Source organism: Volvox carteri, assembly GCF_000143455.1.
Source record: "Volvox carteri f. nagariensis unplaced genomic scaffold VOLCAscaffold_21, whole genome shotgun sequence".
NCBI lineage: Eukaryota > Viridiplantae > Chlorophyta > Chlorophyceae > Chlamydomonadales > Volvocaceae > Volvox > Volvox carteri.
In genome coordinates, this window is record NW_003307564.1 from 1,181,592 (window position 1) to 1,202,129 (window position 20,538).

The 20,538-nt window shown below is 50.7% G+C and overlaps 2 protein-coding genes across 2 annotated transcripts in view; one reads left to right on the plus strand and one right to left on the minus strand.

Annotated features, from left to right (window-relative positions):
- Positions 1-766: 766 nt before the first annotated feature.
- On the minus strand, positions 767-12,684 carry VOLCADRAFT_91522 (uncharacterized protein; the record flags this gene model as incomplete). Its single annotated transcript, XM_002951034.1, has 14 exons — positions 767-1,040; positions 2,778-2,900; positions 3,471-3,580; positions 4,246-4,320; positions 4,882-4,941; positions 6,309-6,390; positions 6,603-6,725; positions 7,063-7,172; positions 7,425-7,469; positions 7,684-7,741; positions 8,752-8,941; positions 11,781-12,024; positions 12,218-12,358; positions 12,616-12,684. 14 exons carry the CDS (start codon positions 12,682-12,684, stop codon positions 767-769), a joined length of 1,704 nt encoding a protein of 567 aa, XP_002951080.1.
- A 369-nt stretch (positions 12,685-13,053) lies between these two features.
- The window catches only part of VOLCADRAFT_104941 (uncharacterized protein), a 12,755-nt gene continuing 5,270 nt past the window's right edge, over positions 13,054-20,538 (plus strand). Inside the window, exons 1-10 of the mRNA XM_002950939.1 lie at positions 13,054-13,151; positions 13,322-13,419; positions 14,828-14,923; positions 15,696-15,842; positions 16,371-16,524; positions 17,038-17,198; positions 17,416-17,592; positions 18,300-18,456; positions 18,731-18,867; positions 20,383-20,538. Of these exons, the coding sequence (XP_002950985.1) occupies positions 13,138-13,151; positions 13,322-13,419; positions 14,828-14,923; positions 15,696-15,842; positions 16,371-16,524; positions 17,038-17,198; positions 17,416-17,592; positions 18,300-18,456; positions 18,731-18,867; positions 20,383-20,538 (1,297 nt within the window). The 5' untranslated portion in view covers positions 13,054-13,137. The remainder of the gene's footprint in view (positions 13,152-13,321; positions 13,420-14,827; positions 14,924-15,695; positions 15,843-16,370; positions 16,525-17,037; positions 17,199-17,415; positions 17,593-18,299; positions 18,457-18,730; positions 18,868-20,382) is intronic.

Sequence of the window (20,538 nt, forward strand, 5' to 3'; positions counted from 1 at the left end):
TGAATCATACACCATTTAACCGCTTTGGAAATCTAGCGAAATAGTTGCACATGGATAACCATACAGACAAACAGACAGACAAACAGACAGACAAATAGACAGACAAACAGATAGACAGGCAAACAGACAGGCAAACAGACAGACAGACAAACAGACAGACAAACATAGACACAGATGGTTTTGGGGCGTCATCGGTGATAAGAGTATGGGATACTTACTAAGTGGGCTCGTACATGCCAGAACCCGCATCCCCGTCAGGTAAATAAAACATAAAAATAGCTAGATGGGAGACACTCGGTTGAGGGTATGTGTTGCTGATTGCTTACAGATGTATAATAATAGACCCGGATAAAACCCTTTCTGCAAATAAATGAAACATGATCCATGCAGGTAAAAAGATTACGTTTCCATCATGGATTGTTAGCCAGCCTCTGCGGAGCCGCTGCTGCTGTTGCTACCTTCGCAACTCGTATGTGCGTTGCGCTTTAATGTCGTCATCATCATTATGCATATCACGCGCTCGTTTGTCATATATGCACAAAGTATTCTTAACAAAAGTACTTATGTGCGTGTGTGCCACCAGGGAAGATCGAAACGAAATTGATCACGTTGGTGAGTCGTTAAAAAATAGCCGTATATATTTTTCCCTGCACGCGCACGGTACTGATGGTGATGACGCAGAGATCTGCATTCAATGTCTTATTGGCGTGAGAACTTCACGACCGGGGGAGCTCGGACTTCTCACGGGGGTTGGCACATCGCCTATCTAGATGTCTAGATGAACATCTAGATGAACATCTTTGTTCGTTCCTTCCATCTCCATCTCCATCTCCATCTCCATCTCCATCTCCATCTCCATCTCCATCTCCATCTCCATCTCCATCTCCATCTCCATCTCCATCTCCATCTCCATCTCCATCTCCATCTCCATCTCCATCTCCATCTCCATCTCCATCTCCATCTCCATCTCCATCTCCATCTCCATCTCCATCTCCATCTCCATCTCCATCTCCATCTCCATCTCCATCTCCATCTCCCTCCTGATGGTGCGGGTTGCACATTAGAAGCCCCCTGCCAAGCCGCGTCCCCGACGTGCATGTATGCGCCGGGGCCCCCACGTACGTATATATTCCGCACACGCACAGATATGCAACAGAAGACTCAAGCTTGGCCAACGCAACTAACAGATCGTGTTACGAGTCAGCCGTACTGCGGGCGTTGGGCTGCGTTGTCGTTACTGTCGACCTATTTGGGCGGCGGACGCGGGACAGGAGGGCTTCGTGACGGTGGTCGAGGACTGGGAGGAAGCCGGGGTGCAGGGCGGGGAGTGCCCGGTAGCCGTGGGGGGGATCGGGGAGCCCTGGGAGGTAGGTGTGGCGGCTTGGGTGACGGAGGTGGTGATGGTGACGGAGGTGGTGGTGGCGATGGCGGCGGTGATGGTGACGGCAGTGGTGGGGGCGATGGCAGCGGTGGTGGGGGTGGCGGTGACGGTCGCAACGGTGGTTGCGGTGATGGCGGTGATGGCGGTGGGGGAGATGGTGGTGGTGGTGGTGGCGGGAATCGTGATGGAGACAGTGATAGCACTGGTAGTGGCGGCGGCGGTAGCGATGCCACCACTGGTGTCAGTGATGGCGGCGGCAGTGACCCGCTGCAGCTGTTACACGCGCCATCGGAGCAGCCTAGCGTCTGTCAGGAGCAAAACGCATGCACGCACAGGCGTACCGCAGAAGAGCGAGTTCTTTATTCTTTACCAGAAAACCTTAAAACGCAATGGCAAAAGCTTTGGAAGCTTTGCGTGTGGTGATGTGTGATAAATCAACATTAAAATTATCTTCCTCATTGCCAGCAGTAGATGGCCGTATTTTTTGCCACGAGTGCCCACGTGCGCCCGAAACTGGAGTGGCATCTATGTGTTCGAGACATCCTGTATGGCCTACTTAGGACATCGAAGTAAAATTTGAATGGATCAATCAATCGAATTTTCTCAAAAATGCAACGCCAGACGGCGCAACGCGCCAGATACCTTTGAATGTACATGTACAATCACTACGAAAATCAAGACCCTTAGAACCTATGAAAGAGTTCTTCAAGCGCCTACCTGCGTGACGTATCCCGCCTCGTACGCCGCGCCGATGTCCTCCAACTCGCAAGTGAAGATGACGCCACGGTTGCTTTGAGAGCTATACATAGGTGATTTTTAGGTTGGACAAAATGGATAAATGACAGGGGGAGAAGTTATGGGAAAAATTGGTTCGGTGATGAGCGAGCTGTATGTCCGTCCCGTCGAAAAGGACATACAAGGACACACAAGCAGCATGACTATCCTAATCATCAAGAAATTCCATAACTTTACGTGTGAAGTTTTGTTCTCGCCTGCGAGCCATTTGATGCGTACAACGCGCGCGCGTGGCACGTGAAACGGTGACCGCAATCCGAGTTCCAATTCGTACACGGACTGTAGCCTAGTTAGGTGCGCTGCGTGTTTCGACTTTTGGGCACCATGACCGCATCAATGCCTGCATGCCGCAAGCACCACTTAACAGGGCGTGGATTCTAGGCTGTTAAGCCGACCTTAAAAAAATTCCTAGCTTCTAAATTGAGGAAGGTGTTGCTTGTTCTTAACCCATGAAATCGTGGCAGCGGAGGATTGGAGGATACGATCCCGCCTAACTTTCTACCTGTCATAAGCGACTTATAAACTCGTAATCGTATGCCTGGATTTGCTGCAGCAGCAGCGGCGACGACGAACGCAGGCGGATAGGATCTATTGCACCTACCAGAACCACCAACGTACGAGATCACGTGCGTTCTGTATGCCGTACGCGTACTGCTCCAGGGCGAACGTGAAGACGTAGCCGCTGTTTGCCAATCGATCCCCCAGGGGCGGCTCCCCAGGAAACCTACGACGAGGGGGAGGACCGAATGCACATTGGACATTACATTGGATCCGAATATACCACCACTGGTGGTGCTGTCGGCAGCACTGGACCCAAGCACTGGAAGCAAAAAAAAATGGACCCAGCACTGGACCCAAGCCAACTCTACTCGCCATGATACATTTGAGACGTCAGGCAGTCAGGGTGCTCGGATTCATACGCAGGTAGCTAGCGCATTGGGTGCCTCGGTGGGCTATTTTATTACCGCAACCGCATTTACTGAAGAAATCCGGTTTCGGTGTTATGAATACAGTTATGGTTACCGGGCGTGGAGGTTTTTATGGTTATAGTTTAGGTAAATTATTGGTACGACGCACACGGTTGTGATGTGGTGCCCAGAGTGGCGTACGATTGACTTTGGCATGTTTTTTTTTCGGCGACATGATAGGAGGCGTGTCACTTGCCGCTGCTGAAGCCTAAAATTGTTTGCACACGCACAACAGGAAGGATGTCGGCGAACAATTTAGAATGGTGTTTTTGTTTATTATTAAGACCCCGGGTTTCAATAACCTTGGTGATGAGCAACTAACTCACGTTGTGGAGAATGTGCTGTAGTTGGCCATCAGTCGGTTGTGAAAGGCCGCAGCAGCGCTGAGGGCAGCATTGGTCCGGAGAGGAAGCCGCGCCGGTGAGGTGATGCTTGCCTGCAAGATCAACCAAGCCCAGCACCCAGCGAGGCGAGCTAAGCGACCTCCAAGGATTGGATTTCAAACTAATAGGTAATGCAGTGCGGCAATACGGCATAGGTGCAACAATACGGCAATACGGCCGTATTGGTCGGCCACACGGCGGGGGGCAATCCTACAGGGCGGGGGCTCCTGTGGCCTGACGCGCTTCGCCCGCCCTAGCCAGGCCTGGGATACCGACTGGTCCTAAACGGCACGCATACCTCTTCAACAGGCTCGGTGTAAACTAAGTACCGGACTAGCACTGGTACCAGCAGGGGAAGTTTGCCGACATGATGTGGGACATTGCCGACATCCCCCCTACTATTGATAATAACCTGGCGTGCCTACCGGTAGCGGCAAATTAGTGTTGCCACATTTACATTAGGTGCGGCCGAATGCACATTAGACTGGTAGCCTTGATCGTTAATTAATTGACGGAATGGATATAGATAATTTTTAAGTCTAGCTTTCTATACGGATGCCCATGACTTCCGGCAGCCGAATGATATTATTGTAATTTATTTATTTATTTATTTTTAATTACTGTTATTGTTATTGTTATTGTTACAGAGTGGGAGGCTTCTGGACCACTTGGACACATTGATGTTTTTATTATGGCTGTAGGTACTAGGTCTTCTTACCTTGGCCGACTCGTAGCATGGCAGGTCGGATAGCTGGGCGGGGTTAATGCGTACGGAGTTCACGCACTCAATGATCTGCGATAAATTCCACAATCGGCAATTGTTGGAGTGGCAGTAACATGTCTATGCTCGATTCCGTGGACCACCAGTCCATCCATGCATGCATATGCTCATCAGCATGACAGCGCTCATCTGTAGTACTACTGCCAGTACACCGCGCGAGCCGACCCTGTACGAACTGCGGCACACTTATGGCACACTCACATACACACACACAACCACGCTAATTTTCCTGACCAAAGGAAAAGCAATGATATACAATGGTGAAGCTCTGGGACAGTATGCACCGCGCGAGTAGCGATTGTGCCTTGTGTATGGTTTGGGTGGTTAGTTGAACATCATCTTCTCCACATTTTTCATCCCATCCTTTGATTCACAACGGCTACTGCTCCTGATTAAGATGCGAATAAGGAACGCGCAATGCCCTCGACGGCGGTTAATCTATCGCTGGTGGCAGTCAGTGTTTTATATCAGCATGGGTCTTGTCAGGGTTGCTCGGCCACGCAGCCAAGCACGTCCACAATAATTTTGCCGATGATAGCAAACGGTGGCCCCCTTAACCTCCGCGCAACTTACCGCGGCTGTGGAGGCATCAGTTGAAGAGCAAGTGAACAGCGGTGATCCGGTCACCGGCGACTGCGGAGGGGCCCAGCGCGGTGGCCTTGACGGGGAAGGCAGCTGGCGTAGCACTGGTTGGGGGGATAGTGGCGGCGGTTGGGGCGAAGGTGGCGAGCGTGGAGGGGCATGAGGTGGCGGCGGTTGGGGCGAAGGAGGCGAGCGTGGAGGGGGCATGGGTGGCGGCGGTTGGGGCGAAGGTGGCGAGCGTGGAGGGCGCATGGGTGGCGGCGGTTGGGGCGAAGGTGGCGAGCGTGGAGGGGGCATGGGTGGCGGCGGTTGGGGCGAAGGTGGCGAGCGTGGAGGGGCATGGGTGGCGGCGGTTGGGGCGAAGGTGGCGAGCGTGGAGGGGGCATGGGTGGCGGCGGTTGGGGCGAAGGTGGCGAGTGTGGAGGGGGCATGGGTGGCGGCGGTTGGGGCGAAGGTGGCGAGCGTGGAGGGGGCATGGGTGGCGGCGGTTGGGGCGAAGGTGGCGAGTGTGGAGGAGGCATGGGTGGTGGCGGTTGGGGCGAAGGTGGCGCGCGTGGAGGAGGCATGGGTGGCGGCGGTTGGGGCGAAGGTGGCGAGTGTGGAGGGGGCATGGGTGGTGGCGGCGGTTGGGGCGAAGGTGGCGAGCGTGGAGGGGGCATGGGTGGCGGCGGTTGGGGCGAAGCTTGCCGACTGGAGCGGCATGGGCTGGTGGCGATGGGGCGAGTGCGCGGAAATGTGGAGGAGGCGTCGGAGGTTGGGGTGGAGGTGTGGTCGATGATGGAGGTGGCGGTAGTGGTAGTGATGGTTGTGGTGTTGGTAGCGATGGTGGAGACGAGGCGCAGCTGTTGCAACCGTTGACATCTCGGCAGCCAAATACCTGCAGCCGTGAAATCGGAAAACATTAGGGATAACATACAGCCGTTGATCGTCAGCTACGCGTTACTATACGAACAGTTTCGCCAGCCTTCGCACCTGTCAGCCAGTCAACCAGTCAGTCAGTCGGTCCGTCAGTCGGTCCGTCAGTCTATCTGTCAGTCTGTCTGTCTATCTGTCATTCTATCTGTCTGTCTACCTGTCAGTCTATCTATCTGTCTGTCTATCTGTCTGTCTATCTGTCAGTCTATCTGTCTGTCTACCTGTCTGTCTATCTGTCTGTCTATCTGTCTGTCTATCTGTCTGTCTATCTGTCTGTCTATCTGTCTGTCTATCTGTCTGTCTATCTGTCTGTCTATCTGTCTGTCTGTCTATCTGTCTGTGTCGGTCTGTGTCTGTCCGTCTGTTTGTCTGTCTGCCTGTCTGTCTGCCTGTCTGTCTGTCTGAACACGCTGTGTGTGTGTGAGACTGAGAGAGGGAGAGAGAAAGTGCTGGTGTTTTAAAAGCTAACTACGAGCAATCTAAATCTTTCCGCACCACTGTACCTGCGTAAAAAAGCCCGAGCCGGAAGCCACACCGATATCGGAGACTCCGCAATCGAACATGACGGTCCTGGTGCGGGCATCACTGCGAGAGGCCAGGCGGCATGTTTTAGAAGTGGAACTGATAAATGTTTTTATGAATGCCGAAGCCGTTCACCCTTCCGTAGTTGGACTCACAGACGGACGATCACATGCTCACTTTTGCGTATACTCAGGCACATACACGACTCTCCTGTCCATGCATATGGTCATGCACGAATGCACGCGCATGAGACCCGGGAGGCGGCATGAACGCACCAGAATAACAACAGCACAGCGTCGCGGGCAGTCTTCGGGCCCCGTGCGATGTTGCTTGAAATCCGGTAGGACAGGTAACCAAGCGCGTCGGCGCGCTCTGCGATGTTCGGCTCACCTGGAAACCTGAACAAGTCATTCAACGGTTCATAGTTGAGGGGATGGAGGGTATGTGGGTAAATCGCTGGATGATTAAGAATCTAAAACCAAGGGCGGAGAGACATCGCAGGTATAGCATAACGCGAAAGCGGCATCAACACCTTGGCAATCCCCCCGTGGTAATATCACGTGCGCGACGAGCTCGGCTAAATTCGCGTATCACAACGATAACTTAACGATAAAAATAATCACACTATCGAACGCGCAGTACTCTTGCGCGCAGTGATTGGTGCAAAGATCAAAAGGCCCCCAATGTAACCGTCGCAAGCCCCGCCCCGGACGGTTAACATTGAGGACGACTTACTGGTACGATAGCGTATTGGTCGCGATCATTTTGCCATTATGGAACTTTGATACGTTGCGCAGCTCGGGGCTCGGGATCAAAGGCAGTCTTTGGGGGTTCTTGAGTGAGGCCTGTTGAGGGTAGGTGTATACATGCATGAGGCAGGATTCTGGTGGCTATGGTAGCAGCGTTATTGACGTCTAGGTGTAACACAGACCTCCTGAATGATGTCCCGCGCTAGTACTGGGTTAAAAATGTAAAATCTAATACCGCATGCATTAGGGTCATACGATACCCAACATCAATTGTTGTCCCACACCCCCCCTCGCCGCAAAACCTACGCTGATATTCGCTGTGAAACAACTGCTTGGAACAAGCCCCACCAACATGTCGGGGTTCGTGCGAACGGCGTTCGTGCATGCCAGAAACTGCGGCGGTTGGAAAAGGGTCAGGGGAAGGAGTGGCGGGCGAGTAGTGCATGGTTTGGGGATGGCGGCGTGATGAAGGAAAGCAGCGCGCGGAAAAAGGTGGGTCCCACAGCCATGCGGGCGGGATGATGACGCTCGTTTAAGGTGTTAAGGGTTTTTTTAGGGTGGCACCCACTGAGTGGCTGCCCTAATGAAAATAACGGACTCTTCCCACCTTGGCTCTAATCTCACCCACCCACCCTAATCTGCTGCCCTCAAGTGCCTCAAGTGCCCTCAAGTGCAAAGCAGTAGGGGCGTTGTCACGGGTGGTGTGTGTGAATAGGAAAAGCATCGGCAGGGCGGCCTGCTGAGCGATAGCGAGGCGTAAGGGAGCTTTTAAACGCACGGAGGGATCCCGGCAGCACTACACATTTCCAATCACAACGATGGTTCATCTTTGGCCTCCAAGAACCGGAAGTACCAGCAAACTAGCCACTGGCTAACAGCCTAGCCACCCGTACCCATGAAACAAACCCCTTCAGACAGCGGCTCCCTAGACTCACAGACTCTGCGGTGTTGCCTAGTGCTGGGCAATTGAAGTCCTGCAGCTGTCGCCGCCTATGCTGTGCATCTAACGCCACGCCTGCTTCCCCATCCCCCTCCTCCACCGCCATCTCCGCTGCAGGTCCTGCCCGAGCTGTAGTCACGTATTTAGTAGAAGCTTCGCTAAGCATGGTCTTTATGCCGGCGACACTATTAGCGCCTCTGCTGCTACCAGAGCTACTGCTCCTGCTGCTAGTCCTGCTCCTGCTGCCGCCGCTGTTGCTGTTGCTGCTGCTGCTGTGGCTGCTACCAGAGCTACTGCTCCTCTTGCTGCGGCCCATCCCGGCGCTACCAGCGGCGGCTGTAACAGTATTGTTGCCGGCATCGCTGTTTCTCCCGACCTCAGACTGTAGCAAAGCGGTGACATCGGAATTCGTCCCTCGACGATTCATTAGGAAGAATGCTGTCTCCAGTTCGCGACCCGCGTTTGGGAGCTTATCATCATCCGCAGTTGCCGTTGCTGTAGCAAAAGAGGTGAAAGGTCCTCCATGGCCGCCTAGGGCTGTAAGTGATAACAAGACAGTCAGCAGACGCTGCATGATTAGGTCTGGAGCTCTGGCCATTCTGTGTTCGGACAACACCATTTAGCACGTGTCGATACGATGGCGCGTGTCGCTCCAGCATATACACACACGCACGCACGCTCGACCGGAAGCGAGCGTGCTGCAAGTGGCCGTGGCCAGCCTAGCGACCTGTGCACCGCAAGAATCCCTGCGTTGACTTGGTTGTTCCTGCAGGCTTAATATTCCAATGTTGAACCAGCGCGCACACAATAATGCCAAAGCCGTCACCAAAATTCGCCGCTGTATGGCCGCTAGGTATCGGCTGTGCTGGCTTGAAAGGATTGGAGAAAATCGGCGTGTAAAGCGAGCTAGCCTCGCCTTGGTGCCCTGCAGCGAGCGAGGGGTTGAGGACAGGTTTTGGATCAGCTACGGAAGGGCCCCATGCGCCAAGATAGCTACAGACGCTCATCGGCTAATTTGTACTTTGGACGGTGGATGCAGACATAGCACCTTCATGGATAGCGACGATTGAATTGTGCGCACACGGCAGCGCTTCTGCGAACAGCTTACGAAGTCTTACGAACACACGCACCGCAAGGAAGCTATGCGCTACTGCCACCGAAGCCAGAGGACTTACACGCCTCAACACGTCTTGACAGGCAATACTAGAATTTCAACAAAGCAATTTTATTGCCAATCGTATCACAACAGGAATGCCTCAAAGGTTTAAGGGCCGGCTCTGCTGGATAGCACGGGGTGTGCATAGGTAGGTTGAGAAAGTAAATTGCAGGAACAGTGATTAACATAATTAAAATTATAGGAGGTCGCCTTAGGATGTATTCATGTTGCAAGTGGCGGCATACGGCACGGTTGGCGAGACAACCCAGTGCCTCTGATGCCGACGGACCAAGTGGACCATCCCTCAGTACTTTAGTAGTAATGCTTTTGGAAGTATACGAAGGATTCATAATCCTCGACTTGAAAGCTCACGGCCACCGTAGCTAAAAGATGTTGTCGATGCCGTTAACGTATGAAAAGGCATGAAGCGTTTACCTTTTTGACACGCCATCAACTGATTTGCAGCAAAAAATATTCATAATGGCATACGCTCCGACCACTATGAGTACCGTGCCGTGCAAGCGACAGGTTTGAGGACAGGCAAGATCGTAGTAGGTGAGCACAGAAGATCCAAGGGGCTTTCACGACATGGCTTTCTTCAATATTCCGATAATAAGCCGCATCCACCTTTCAGCCACTCCTGCCTCACCTTAGCCTGCACTCGTAGGACGGATCGCGACCTCACGACTAATAAGTAGTACTGATTGTCGTTAAAACCCTCCCCTAAAATCCATATGAGTACCAGGACTCAATGGGCTCACAGGAGCTGCAGTAAGTGCAGGTCGCGTATGACCCAATTATAATTCAATTGCAGCGGGATAGGTTGAGTGGATGTGTGAACTATTTGTTGAAATAAACATTCATTGTGAAATGGTACTGGCTCATCCGCAGTCACCGTTGCAAGGAACCAACAGAGCAGCTATGCCAACGAGAGATGATATGTGATTAGAAGAGGTCTTCCAATATGTATGAAATATATTTAAAATATGGATTTGGCAGCGCAGTTCTTCTAGTTTTCGTGAGTAGGAGTTAGAAGCAGCTGCCGTACGTGATCGAATGGTGGGCACTGGAGATGCTTGTCCAAAAATCACCGTATCAAAGAACTTCTATCATAATTTGAATTCAATTGAAGCTTTTTGCTATGCCATTTAAGGGGGCTCATACCGTCGCTCGGATGCTCAACAATTGTTTTTATTGGCGCTGTATACCATCCGTTGCAATTCAGCTCAATTGAATTCAGCGGAAATTTTCTACTTTAAAGCTATTCACAGCATTGTCCTCTTCCTTGCATATTATGCAGCATAATCCTTACGGAATTTTGGAATCATAGACGCCGTTAGCTTGCAGCATTACCTCCTCAGTAAACCAATAAAGTTAATTGCAATGGATCCTCAAATATATCGGCGCCTGCCCTTGGCAACTTGCGTCGGGTCTCGGAAGCGCCGCACGCATGCCAACGCAAGAGCTCCGACTCTGATGCCCTAAAAACTTCAGCCGGAAGTTATCGCTACATGATACATGATACAGAATTAGAATCACAAATCACTGCTATGGTGTGAAACAGGGGTCTAATCGAGGGTGTAAGTTTCGCATGCTGATTGGTGGTGATGTCTGATCTGACCCTGCACATGTAACTGGATGAGAAGGGGTCTAGTTGGCAGGACCCAAACCGCCGTCGGTTGTACGGTATAACCAACTTTCAATATATAGTCCATGGCCTCACAGCTTTGACGGACCCTCCCCGCACTCGTGCGGCACTTGTAACTAGTAGCATACTCGGATGAATCATGCCTTTAGCGAGCAGATCAGTAACCTGCCGTTTGACCTCATCAAGCTCAAGCGGGCTAAGTGGGAACATAGGGCGTGCGACAGGTTGGGCATCAGGCACCAACGGAATTGCGTGATCCACGGGACGAACTGGAGCGATACCCGGAATCTCATGGAAAACATCAGCGTACTTATCTCCTAGCTCAGCATCCCGCCCAAAGTGAGGATGCCGCCATCTCCCTCATCGCGCAGCAGAACACGTCTGGCTGTTTGGGGGAATGTCCAAACCGTGCACTAGGACTTTTTCTGTTCCCCCCCCCCGCGCTCGTCGACACCAAATTACTTGATTACCGCCGCTGCAGGTGCTGTCCGCCCGAAGCTGGCATTCAGCGTTTCCCAGGGCAGATAGGTCTGATGTGCATGGGGTTGCATCCACGCATGTGGCCCGACTGCAGCTCTATTGTTCCCTTTGGTCGTTAGTCTCCTTCATCACTTGCTTTGTCTGAAGTGCGAGGTAGGATGGTGCATATAGGCGATCTGGCAGCCCTTGCGCCCTCGGCTCGTATTGGGCAGTTTGCAGGTACGGGATGCGCAACCCCATGACTATGTAACACCCACACCCAACCACACCCATACACATACATAAACGCAGCAATGTAATGATGCGTTAGGGCCACCCAAGGCTTCTTACCTGCCAATCAACTTGTGCTGCAGGATACAAGACAATTTTGTAGAAAGTTCGCTTTACGTTATGTACTTCGACAGCAATGTAATAAACGGCTATGTCGAAGTATTACTCTAGCATGGCACCATTGGCCCATCCCTACATTACGACGCCCACCTTTAATATAATGCAGCTGCAGGTCTGCATTATCCTCACAGGCGGGTTCAATAACAACCGACACATATTGCCTGATTAGTCCATGTGAGATGAAACGTGATTTCGGCACTTCCACGGAAACCCCTCCTGCATTACCTGTTTGGGCTGTGGTGTCAATAATGGTCACGACACTTCGCCCATTTGCATCGCATCTTTCTGGCGCGGGAAGCTGCACTGATAGGGCTCGCTCATGCGGCGACGGAAGCTGTAAGGGCACCAATAGGTAGCTGGGAATATGTAGGGGCGCAATCGATTTCCAAAAATCCGTCGCATGGAAATTTGGAATGTCCTGCTTCGGGGGCCGGCCTGGTAATTCCAACCCTTGGAAGTCTATCACGGCATGTCGCCTTGGCTGTCTATCGATAGATATCTCATCTCTATCCACGCCAAGGCTGAACCTCCTCCATCCATTCCCCAGCAGTGTATGCCTCGGAGTCGGCCATCGTCCATTTGGAGAAGGCGCTGCCCGCCCGCCCTCGTTGCGATGTTTTTGTCCCACTTTCGCGTACTAGCGAGCACCGCACTACTTTCCCCGACATCTGGGCAGTTCGGCAAAAGGCTTAAACAGGCAAGTAGGTAACCATGTCAGACTTATTGTGCAGCTACGTGACGGAAATGGTAAAGCACGCGCGCCATGTTGTCGGCCGCGGACTTGCGCTAGCAGGCGCTAGCTAGAGAGTAGCATCATTACTGCGAGTAGCATCATGCATGCCACGACCCATACCCGAAGGTTCTCTTTCTTTCTTGGCCATGGGATGGCCGGAGTTTTATGGCGCTCGGGCGCGTCCGCACCTACCGGCACCCTGACGCTTTTCTTTGGCAAGCTTCTTTGAGAGCTCCGACTCGAATTATATTCTTGCCTCATATTTGGAACGATATGAGGATTTAGATTCGCATCGCTTGGACATTATTGGACTGTGTTCTAAGTTCTTAGCATAGCAGCAGACCAGCGAGGCCTTACTTGCTGCCCGCCGGTTGGTGACCCTTGTGCATACGTTGCATACGCGCGTTTCCTGTTGAGGCATGTAGTGAGTAAGGGGAAAAACAGGAACTGCTGGGTAGGCCACATGAATGATTTTGATTTTTGCTTTGCATGTAATTTATCATGCTTTGGCCTTTGCTCAGTGCGTGAGCGCCCGCCAGTCGGACGCAGATTCAGCACTGGACGACAGAGCTTCAGGCTGTACGTCAGCACAAATCCACATGAGACAATTTACTTGACTTAAACTTTACATGTCATAAAATTTCGTGATGCGAATTGAAGACGGCCATTAATTAAAGTTTGCTGGCGCCCAATCTCCAGCACTCGTCCTGCTGGATGAATATCGCCTGGTAAGCTTAAAGAAAGATTTCCTCATTATGAATGCATTTTACTATACCGAGCTTGTCCATCTTGTCGATTGCGATGGCCCTCCGCCTCGGCCCTTCGATGGCTCTTGCCCATTATTTCTGTCCTCCCCTTGCCTAATTGCGCTGTTCCCCCTCCGCACAACAAAATACAGTTCAAGAATGGTGACGAGAAGCAGATGCAATCTGCATATCTACCTCAATCTCCTGGCGGTGGCTGGATTTGCCCTTTTCCACCTTTGTGCTAGCCATGGTAAGGGGAGCTCCCTAAATTAAAATTAAATCGTTATAGTTGATGCGGAGGTAAAATTTCAGCAACTATTTAAGCTTTGTGGCTGTTTAAATTTTCCTCAAAGATTTACGTATACATGAAGAGCTAGGCGGCGGCTGTTGCCGCTGCTGCTGGCTGTGGACGGATACGTTGGGTGCGTGGTCCTGCATTTCGCGGCGCCTTTCCAGTCCTTTTATTTGCTACGCCCTCAAACTGACCATATCAGTGGAAATTCTGCTTAAAGGTTCAGACTTTCCTTGACGGGATTTGGGGCGAGGACAGTTATAACGGCCTAGTTGCTGTCATGCATACGCCGACCGCCGTGCTTGCGCCTGCTTTTTTCGCCCCCTTGCTTCGTCTGGACCTGCTGGAGCTCAGATGTCTATCTGCTGCGCGATAGTTAGTTGGTGTAATGAGGATGTGGTCACATGCAGTCCAATTCAGGAGATATTGGAAGTCCTATTACGGACAATTTCATGATTGATCGCGTTCACAAGTAGGCAATTTTTAGCCGCACTTCTGCTGCTGCCGCCGCCGATGCGCCACGGCCATTTCCCATTACTACGCGTCTACGCAGCGACGTCTGATATTGCTCAAAGTTTGCTTGTCGGTTTCATTGTTATGAACAAGCAAAGAATATATGTATTTCCTGACTTGTATTAGTCACATAATCTCTTCTGGTACCAAGATGTACCGCTGAAGTACATTCAGCAGCAACAGCAAGAAAGTATACGGTTATCACAATTACCGCCGTACAAAAAAACACTTTTTCTATGAACACATTCTCCGCCGAAGGAATGAGGCGCATCATATCAACACGAAAAGGACCCCGACCCTGCTTGCTTGGGTCTTCCAGGGTCGCCGTAAGGTACTATTCACCCCACCGACGGAGTGGCGTCCGATCCGTCGCTCGAATCAACCATCGAATTAACCCTGATAAGCTAGCTGGGGACGGTTCCTATCTAATATGCTACGGCACGACCTAAAGACGATACAGTTACAGACGAAATACCAAAAAATGATTTTCGTATGTAAACGTTTTTGTTATTCGTCTTTTAGATTGCGCCCTGATCTATCAGATAGAGACCCGCCATCCTATTGTATCAGGCGGGTGCGATCTATAGAAAACCAAAACATTTTAGGGAGGCTATTAACCGTGTAGGGACATCGCACACGCATTCTATAGACCATAGGTATTACTAACTTACAGCAGACGTACGGGGTATTAACTATTTGTACTCCAAGGCATCTAATGCATGGATGGGTTATGTCGGCTTTCACGCCCTTATTAGCGCTCTCATCAGTGTTCCTTTTTGTTGGCTTATTCGTCCTATTTCCTGATTTGTCCTTCCTACCCTTATTATGTCTTACATACCGTCCTCATGAACAGGCGAGGATCATGGAACTAATGATGGAAATAAGCCCCCTTACCCAAACCCTCCACCCCCTCCACCTCCCCCACCGTATCCAGCCTCCATCCCTATTGGTAAGTCGATATACATATATATGTATATATATAGGGGGGCAGGGGGTTGCAGGAGTGTCATATCTTCACCCTGCGGCCGCTACCCGGCAGACCCCGCCTTCCACGGTATTTCGGGGCACCCTCATCCTGTCACCCTTGCCAACTTCTCAGTGGATCGCTCAGATTCCGCACCCACCACCGGCATCCAACGGAATCTGCCGGATTGACGGCGGCTCAACTCCATCCCTGGTCAGCTCGCAGGTTAACTTTATCCCAGGTCATCGACTAGGGGCACTTTTACCTTACCACCATCGATGGTGATATATCAGAAGGATTTTCCGACCTTGACGGATCTTGATCCCTGAGTCTCGGGGGGCATAAGTACGTGCTCTGCCGCTCCAGCCCAACCCTAGGGCCTGTCGGGTTATTGGAAGATTGATTGGTATGCAACCCCCCGGTAGTAATCTGGCGTGCCTTGTAATAATGCCTAGAATGAGTAGAGAGGTGTTATTGCACGTGATTAATGATAGTAAAAATTATATAGTACTGATAAACACACGCCGTTATAGCTGATTGTATGCAATCAGCACATTCCATGTGTGTCAGCAGTGCATACAAACAGCAGGCGCACGCATACAGATATAGAAATAGATAGAACCCAGATTTATTATTGTATGTATATTTGTACATATCTCTTTGCATATGGACCCCAGCCAGGCGTCTCAAGGATCCCGCTCCCCCCGCACTGTCCCCGCTCGTCCAACACCCTCTCACGTGCTTCAATCCCCGGCAGGTGCCCAAGTTATCCAGGCCAACACAAATCCTCCTACGTGCCTGGCTCCGGTAATATTGACCTATATAACTACAAGGCCGACTGTTTTGGGACAAGTAGCCTGCAGCGCGAATAGCAATTTGCATCACTTCACCCTTCTTCATACTGGTAAGAAGAACAAAATCCAATAAGTATAAATGTAATTAACTCTTGCTTCACCGGCCTCATTCATGCAGATGTAATCTATTTCGGTCCGTCTGCTGCCGCCGCGTGACGGGTGTAACTTTCGAAGCACGGCGGACCTGTCGTAGTCGGCATGTATGTAGATAAGAGTCGTCCGTAAAAACACTACACGTCTAGCTATCGATAGATCGCAGCCTGGTATAAGAAAATGGACGGTCCCTATACCTAATATACCAGGGCACGACAGACAAGCAACTCGCGGCTCCATATGTACATGACGTACATACGTACATAACGTACGTCATGTACGTATGGAGTGCGGCCTTCGTCTTGTTTTCACTCGCAATTGCTGTCTACATTTGTAGTAGCTGGCCGCTGAAAACTCTCTAGATGCTGGTGGTCGCGCTTCGCGCGTTATGTAGAGCCGTACTGTGTACCAGCTACTACAACATTCGCTCCCCTAACAGTCGACCTGCCTGTACGTCCTTCCTGGCGGCTCACCCATGCATGCAGGTGGTGGTTACTACCGGATTACATCGGAGGCGACTGGGCTATGTGTAACAATCCTTGAAGGGTCATTCCCCGATACTGAGCCCATATACATGTCACCATGCATGGAGGGTAGTTTTACGCAGGAATTCTTCCTGAATCCGCTTCCGGGCCCCTGGTGCGTGCACACATAATTAGGTTTACATAAATACGTATTTACGTGGACATGACCAAAGTGTTGTTATGTTAGCCTGATGCAAGAAATCTCGACCCTGCGTAACTGTGTACGTATACACATACAGCATGCTTGTTATACTGTTGCATGCATTTGGATGTCCTCTTCCATGGAACTGGTAATACGCAAGCTTGCTTTTAAATCCCCCCCTTAAGGGGAGGATTCAAAACTAGGGCCGCGTCGGAATTGATGGAGTGGAGAAGCTTTGGGACAGCGCTGTCCCATTTAGCTAGCACACGCACTGTAGTAGCTGGTACACAGTACGGCTCTACAAATACGCGCGAAGCGCGACCACCAGCATCTCGAGAGGCCTTTTCAGGGGCCAGCTACTACACGCACATCCAGCCATAAATCCCATCCATCTGCTCCATGACGTGCATACATATTTGCGAAGACATGTACATCATATTATAGATAAAAGTTACAATATTACATACGACATGTTCATCCCCACAGGTGGACGATTAGGCCGCGGATCACCCCAACGATGTGTCTGAGCACGTCCCCTCTTGGTGCACAAGAGGAACAACCGTTGGAATTCCGGGTCTGCGACGGCGGAAAGATGGAAACGGACCGCACAAGCAGGCAGCGCTTCTCATTGCCCAACTTCCAGCCAGGTGTGTGCCGTTGTCTCAAGGACGGGTATGAAGGGCATTCAGCTGTGGATAGCTCCTTGTAGTAGCCTGTGGGTGTAAACGGGAACTGCATTCGCCGATCGGAACTTTCCTCAAGTCGTGGTATAACTCTCCTCGCCGCACATGTAACATCCACATGCACAAACCTACTCGTGACTCCATGCATGTCCTCCTCCTCTTCCTCCTGCACCTCCCGCAGCACTGGCGATGCCTAAGCAAAAGGTGCTAACCAGCACCGACTCCAACAAGTGTGTCACAGTGCCCAATGGCGGCTTGCCGTACAACGACACTCGCTTGGACCTAAACCTGCTGCAGTACGACTGCGGCATAACTAATCCACCATCAGGGCCGAACGACTTCTTTTTCCTGGCCACAGGTAATTGAGCGATGAGTGTACGGCACTCCATCTGTATCTTTTTATGGTCTATAGGCAGGGTTTTTTTTCTTCGTATAATAAGTTAGACTGAGAAATGGATCGTTTATAGGTTCATACTAGTGTAAGAAGGGTGTACAGAATGGTCAACAGGTCGTGCCATGGTGTAATAATAGGTAGTCCTGAGAATAGATGGTCTATAGACACTCCTCAATTTACCTCATATGCTTCAAACTATCCGGAATGCTATACCATGTATCCACTACAACAGCATGAGGGTTAATGCCTCTGCTCAATCTTCTTTTTTTTCCATCAGTATCTTTATCATACATTCAATAAAGTACGGGGATAGATTTATCATACTGCATGTTGCAGCACAATAAATTTACCATTCTGCGGCTAATGGCTATACCTTGCCAGTCAAGTATGGTCTTAATATCTTAATACGCCTATTTATTGGCTATATATGTTTTTTTATTTCAAAGCGCACTTTTTAGCGTACATAACATACCGCAAATAACATCATGAACAGCTGAGCAGCTCCTGAATACTGGTGATGCACAAGATAAATTTTCTGTCTGTATTGCTTTCATAACAAAGTATCATCACCTACTATTAAGCACGGGGTATCTCGATTGATGTATTTTGAGGCTTCATTTTTGAACTTCATTAGGGCGAACTTCATTGATCCATCATATATACACCTGCAGGAGGGGGCTTCTATCGCATCACCAGCAGTTCTGATATCCGAAGATGCTGGACTGTCGGTGGCCGTACACCCACAAGCTATGGAACCCCCGTCAGCCTGATGCCATGCGTTGATGCCGCCGCAAACCAGGAGTTCATGCTTACCCCCCAAGGTGGAAGGTGGGTAATTGGGTAAACCAACTTCGGATGAGCTTGCAATTGTGTAGTATCCTGGAGGGCACATCACGGGATCTGCATCCACCGATCGGTTCTTTTTTTCCCGAAAAAGTCGTGATATAACAAATTTTGCCAAGTTCACAGACGTGTTACGCCGTCCTATTACTAGTCCAAGCAACCCAGCGGTGTGCAGCCACACATAGGTAGAGGTCAATTAAAGCGCCCTCATTATTATTGTGTGCCCTCGTGTACCGGATGCGACTACTGCGACGTCCAGATGGATCTTCCGTACCAAGTACGACATTAGTCTCTGCGTGGACGCGGACGCCAACAGCAGGAATGGCGCCTCGATACGGGTCTGGGAGTGTAATGGGGGCTCTGCGCAGAGCTTCTTGCTTCCGAACTTCCAGCCAGGTATGTGTGAATGTACGACCCGCGTGCATGCCCCCCCCCAGCACAGCGTATCTGTGTGTGTGTGTGTGTCTGTCTGTGTGTGTGTGTCTGTGTGTGTGTGTGTGTCTCTGTGTGTGTGTGTGTCTCTGTGTGTGTGTCTGTGTGTGGATGTTACATGGTGGGGTGTGTGTGACCCCATACCTGTGAAACTACCCATACGAGCCGAAGGCCCAAGGCCAAAACCTAAACGCTTACAGCCACGGAGAAAAGGAAACACCGCACTATCGGCCCAGACTAGCGCCCAAAGGGTTTATATAACTGAGTTGCGGTGAGCCCACACACGTTCCAACATCCTCACCAGACGTGCTGGCTCCCATTTCATGGCCTCCAACATGCTCTGTTGATGATCGGGTCCCTCCTCAGCGTATCTGTCAACTTGCATGGCTGCATAAATACTAAGTGATACGTGATTTAGGTGTGATTCGTATTGATGCAATATGGAGGATGCCTCCATCCCTCAAACTTCATACGTATGAAGTTCGTATACATCGTAGGCCTGTCTTGCTTGGTTGCTTAGCTTATCACTGACACAAGCAAGGACGTACGTAACGAACCCATCAAACCTAGATCCCACAGCGGCCAAATGAAACGTCAAGTGCGTACAATGTGAGCGTTTGGTACGTACAGATCCATGATATGTACACGTATCGAGGCGGGGGTACGCATAGCACGCTTACAGCACGCTGTTGTATCACGACTACAGAAAAATACCAATCGGCCGCGGCGATTGGTAGTAACCTAGTAGAAAGCTGCTCAGGAGCTGCTCAGGATTTCCGTAAACCGCTTAGTCAGCATTTTCCTCAGCGTAATAGGATTATATCAGGACTATTCTGGAGGTGGAGGTATTGCGGTTTTAGTGGCTGATGATACGCCAAGAGTACAACACACGCACGCTTACATCACCCTTGCTTACAGCATGCACGCAAATGTCTACTCAATGCGACGTGTTAGTGCCAGTTACCTCGTGCCAGGTGCGGCGTGAAGCATTTCTTTTCCTGTCTGCCGAAGCTTAGCTTAGCATGTTCTGTATGTACTACGAATTAAGGCGCACGGAAAATTGTAAGAACCTAGAACGAATAAATATTTTAGAATTTTTTCAAAGCAAAGCAACTAAAAATTGGCGTCCTCATCCGGCAGTCTACCACACGGTCCCGGAGTGAAGGCGACAACCCACACGGTAACCGGCGGTCGCAGGGCCCTTCACCTCACGCTGAGCAGAAGCCGCTTCAGCTGAGATTCAAACATAGGTTGGACCAAAGATACCTGCTCGATACCAAATGTTATATCACGACTTCAGAAAAGTACCGATCCGCGGGTGCGAAGCCCATGATATCACTCCAAAATACTACTATACAGCCAAACCCTAAATTATGCATCCTGACGCATCCATACACATGATAATTAGCTACTCAGCTCCATTGTTGTTTATTGAAATTCGCCCTTTTTGTTTCCCTACACTTATTTCACTTCATGCAGTGCTTCAGGTGGTGAAAGTGAGTTACTTTGGAGACAAATGTATTGACAGCAAGCCTAGGTTCTTTGTGAGCTACGAGGATCCCGACATGATTTCTCACCACGATTCCTCCACGGACCCCCTCTTCCTCCAAGCGACTGAGACCTGCGACTACAACT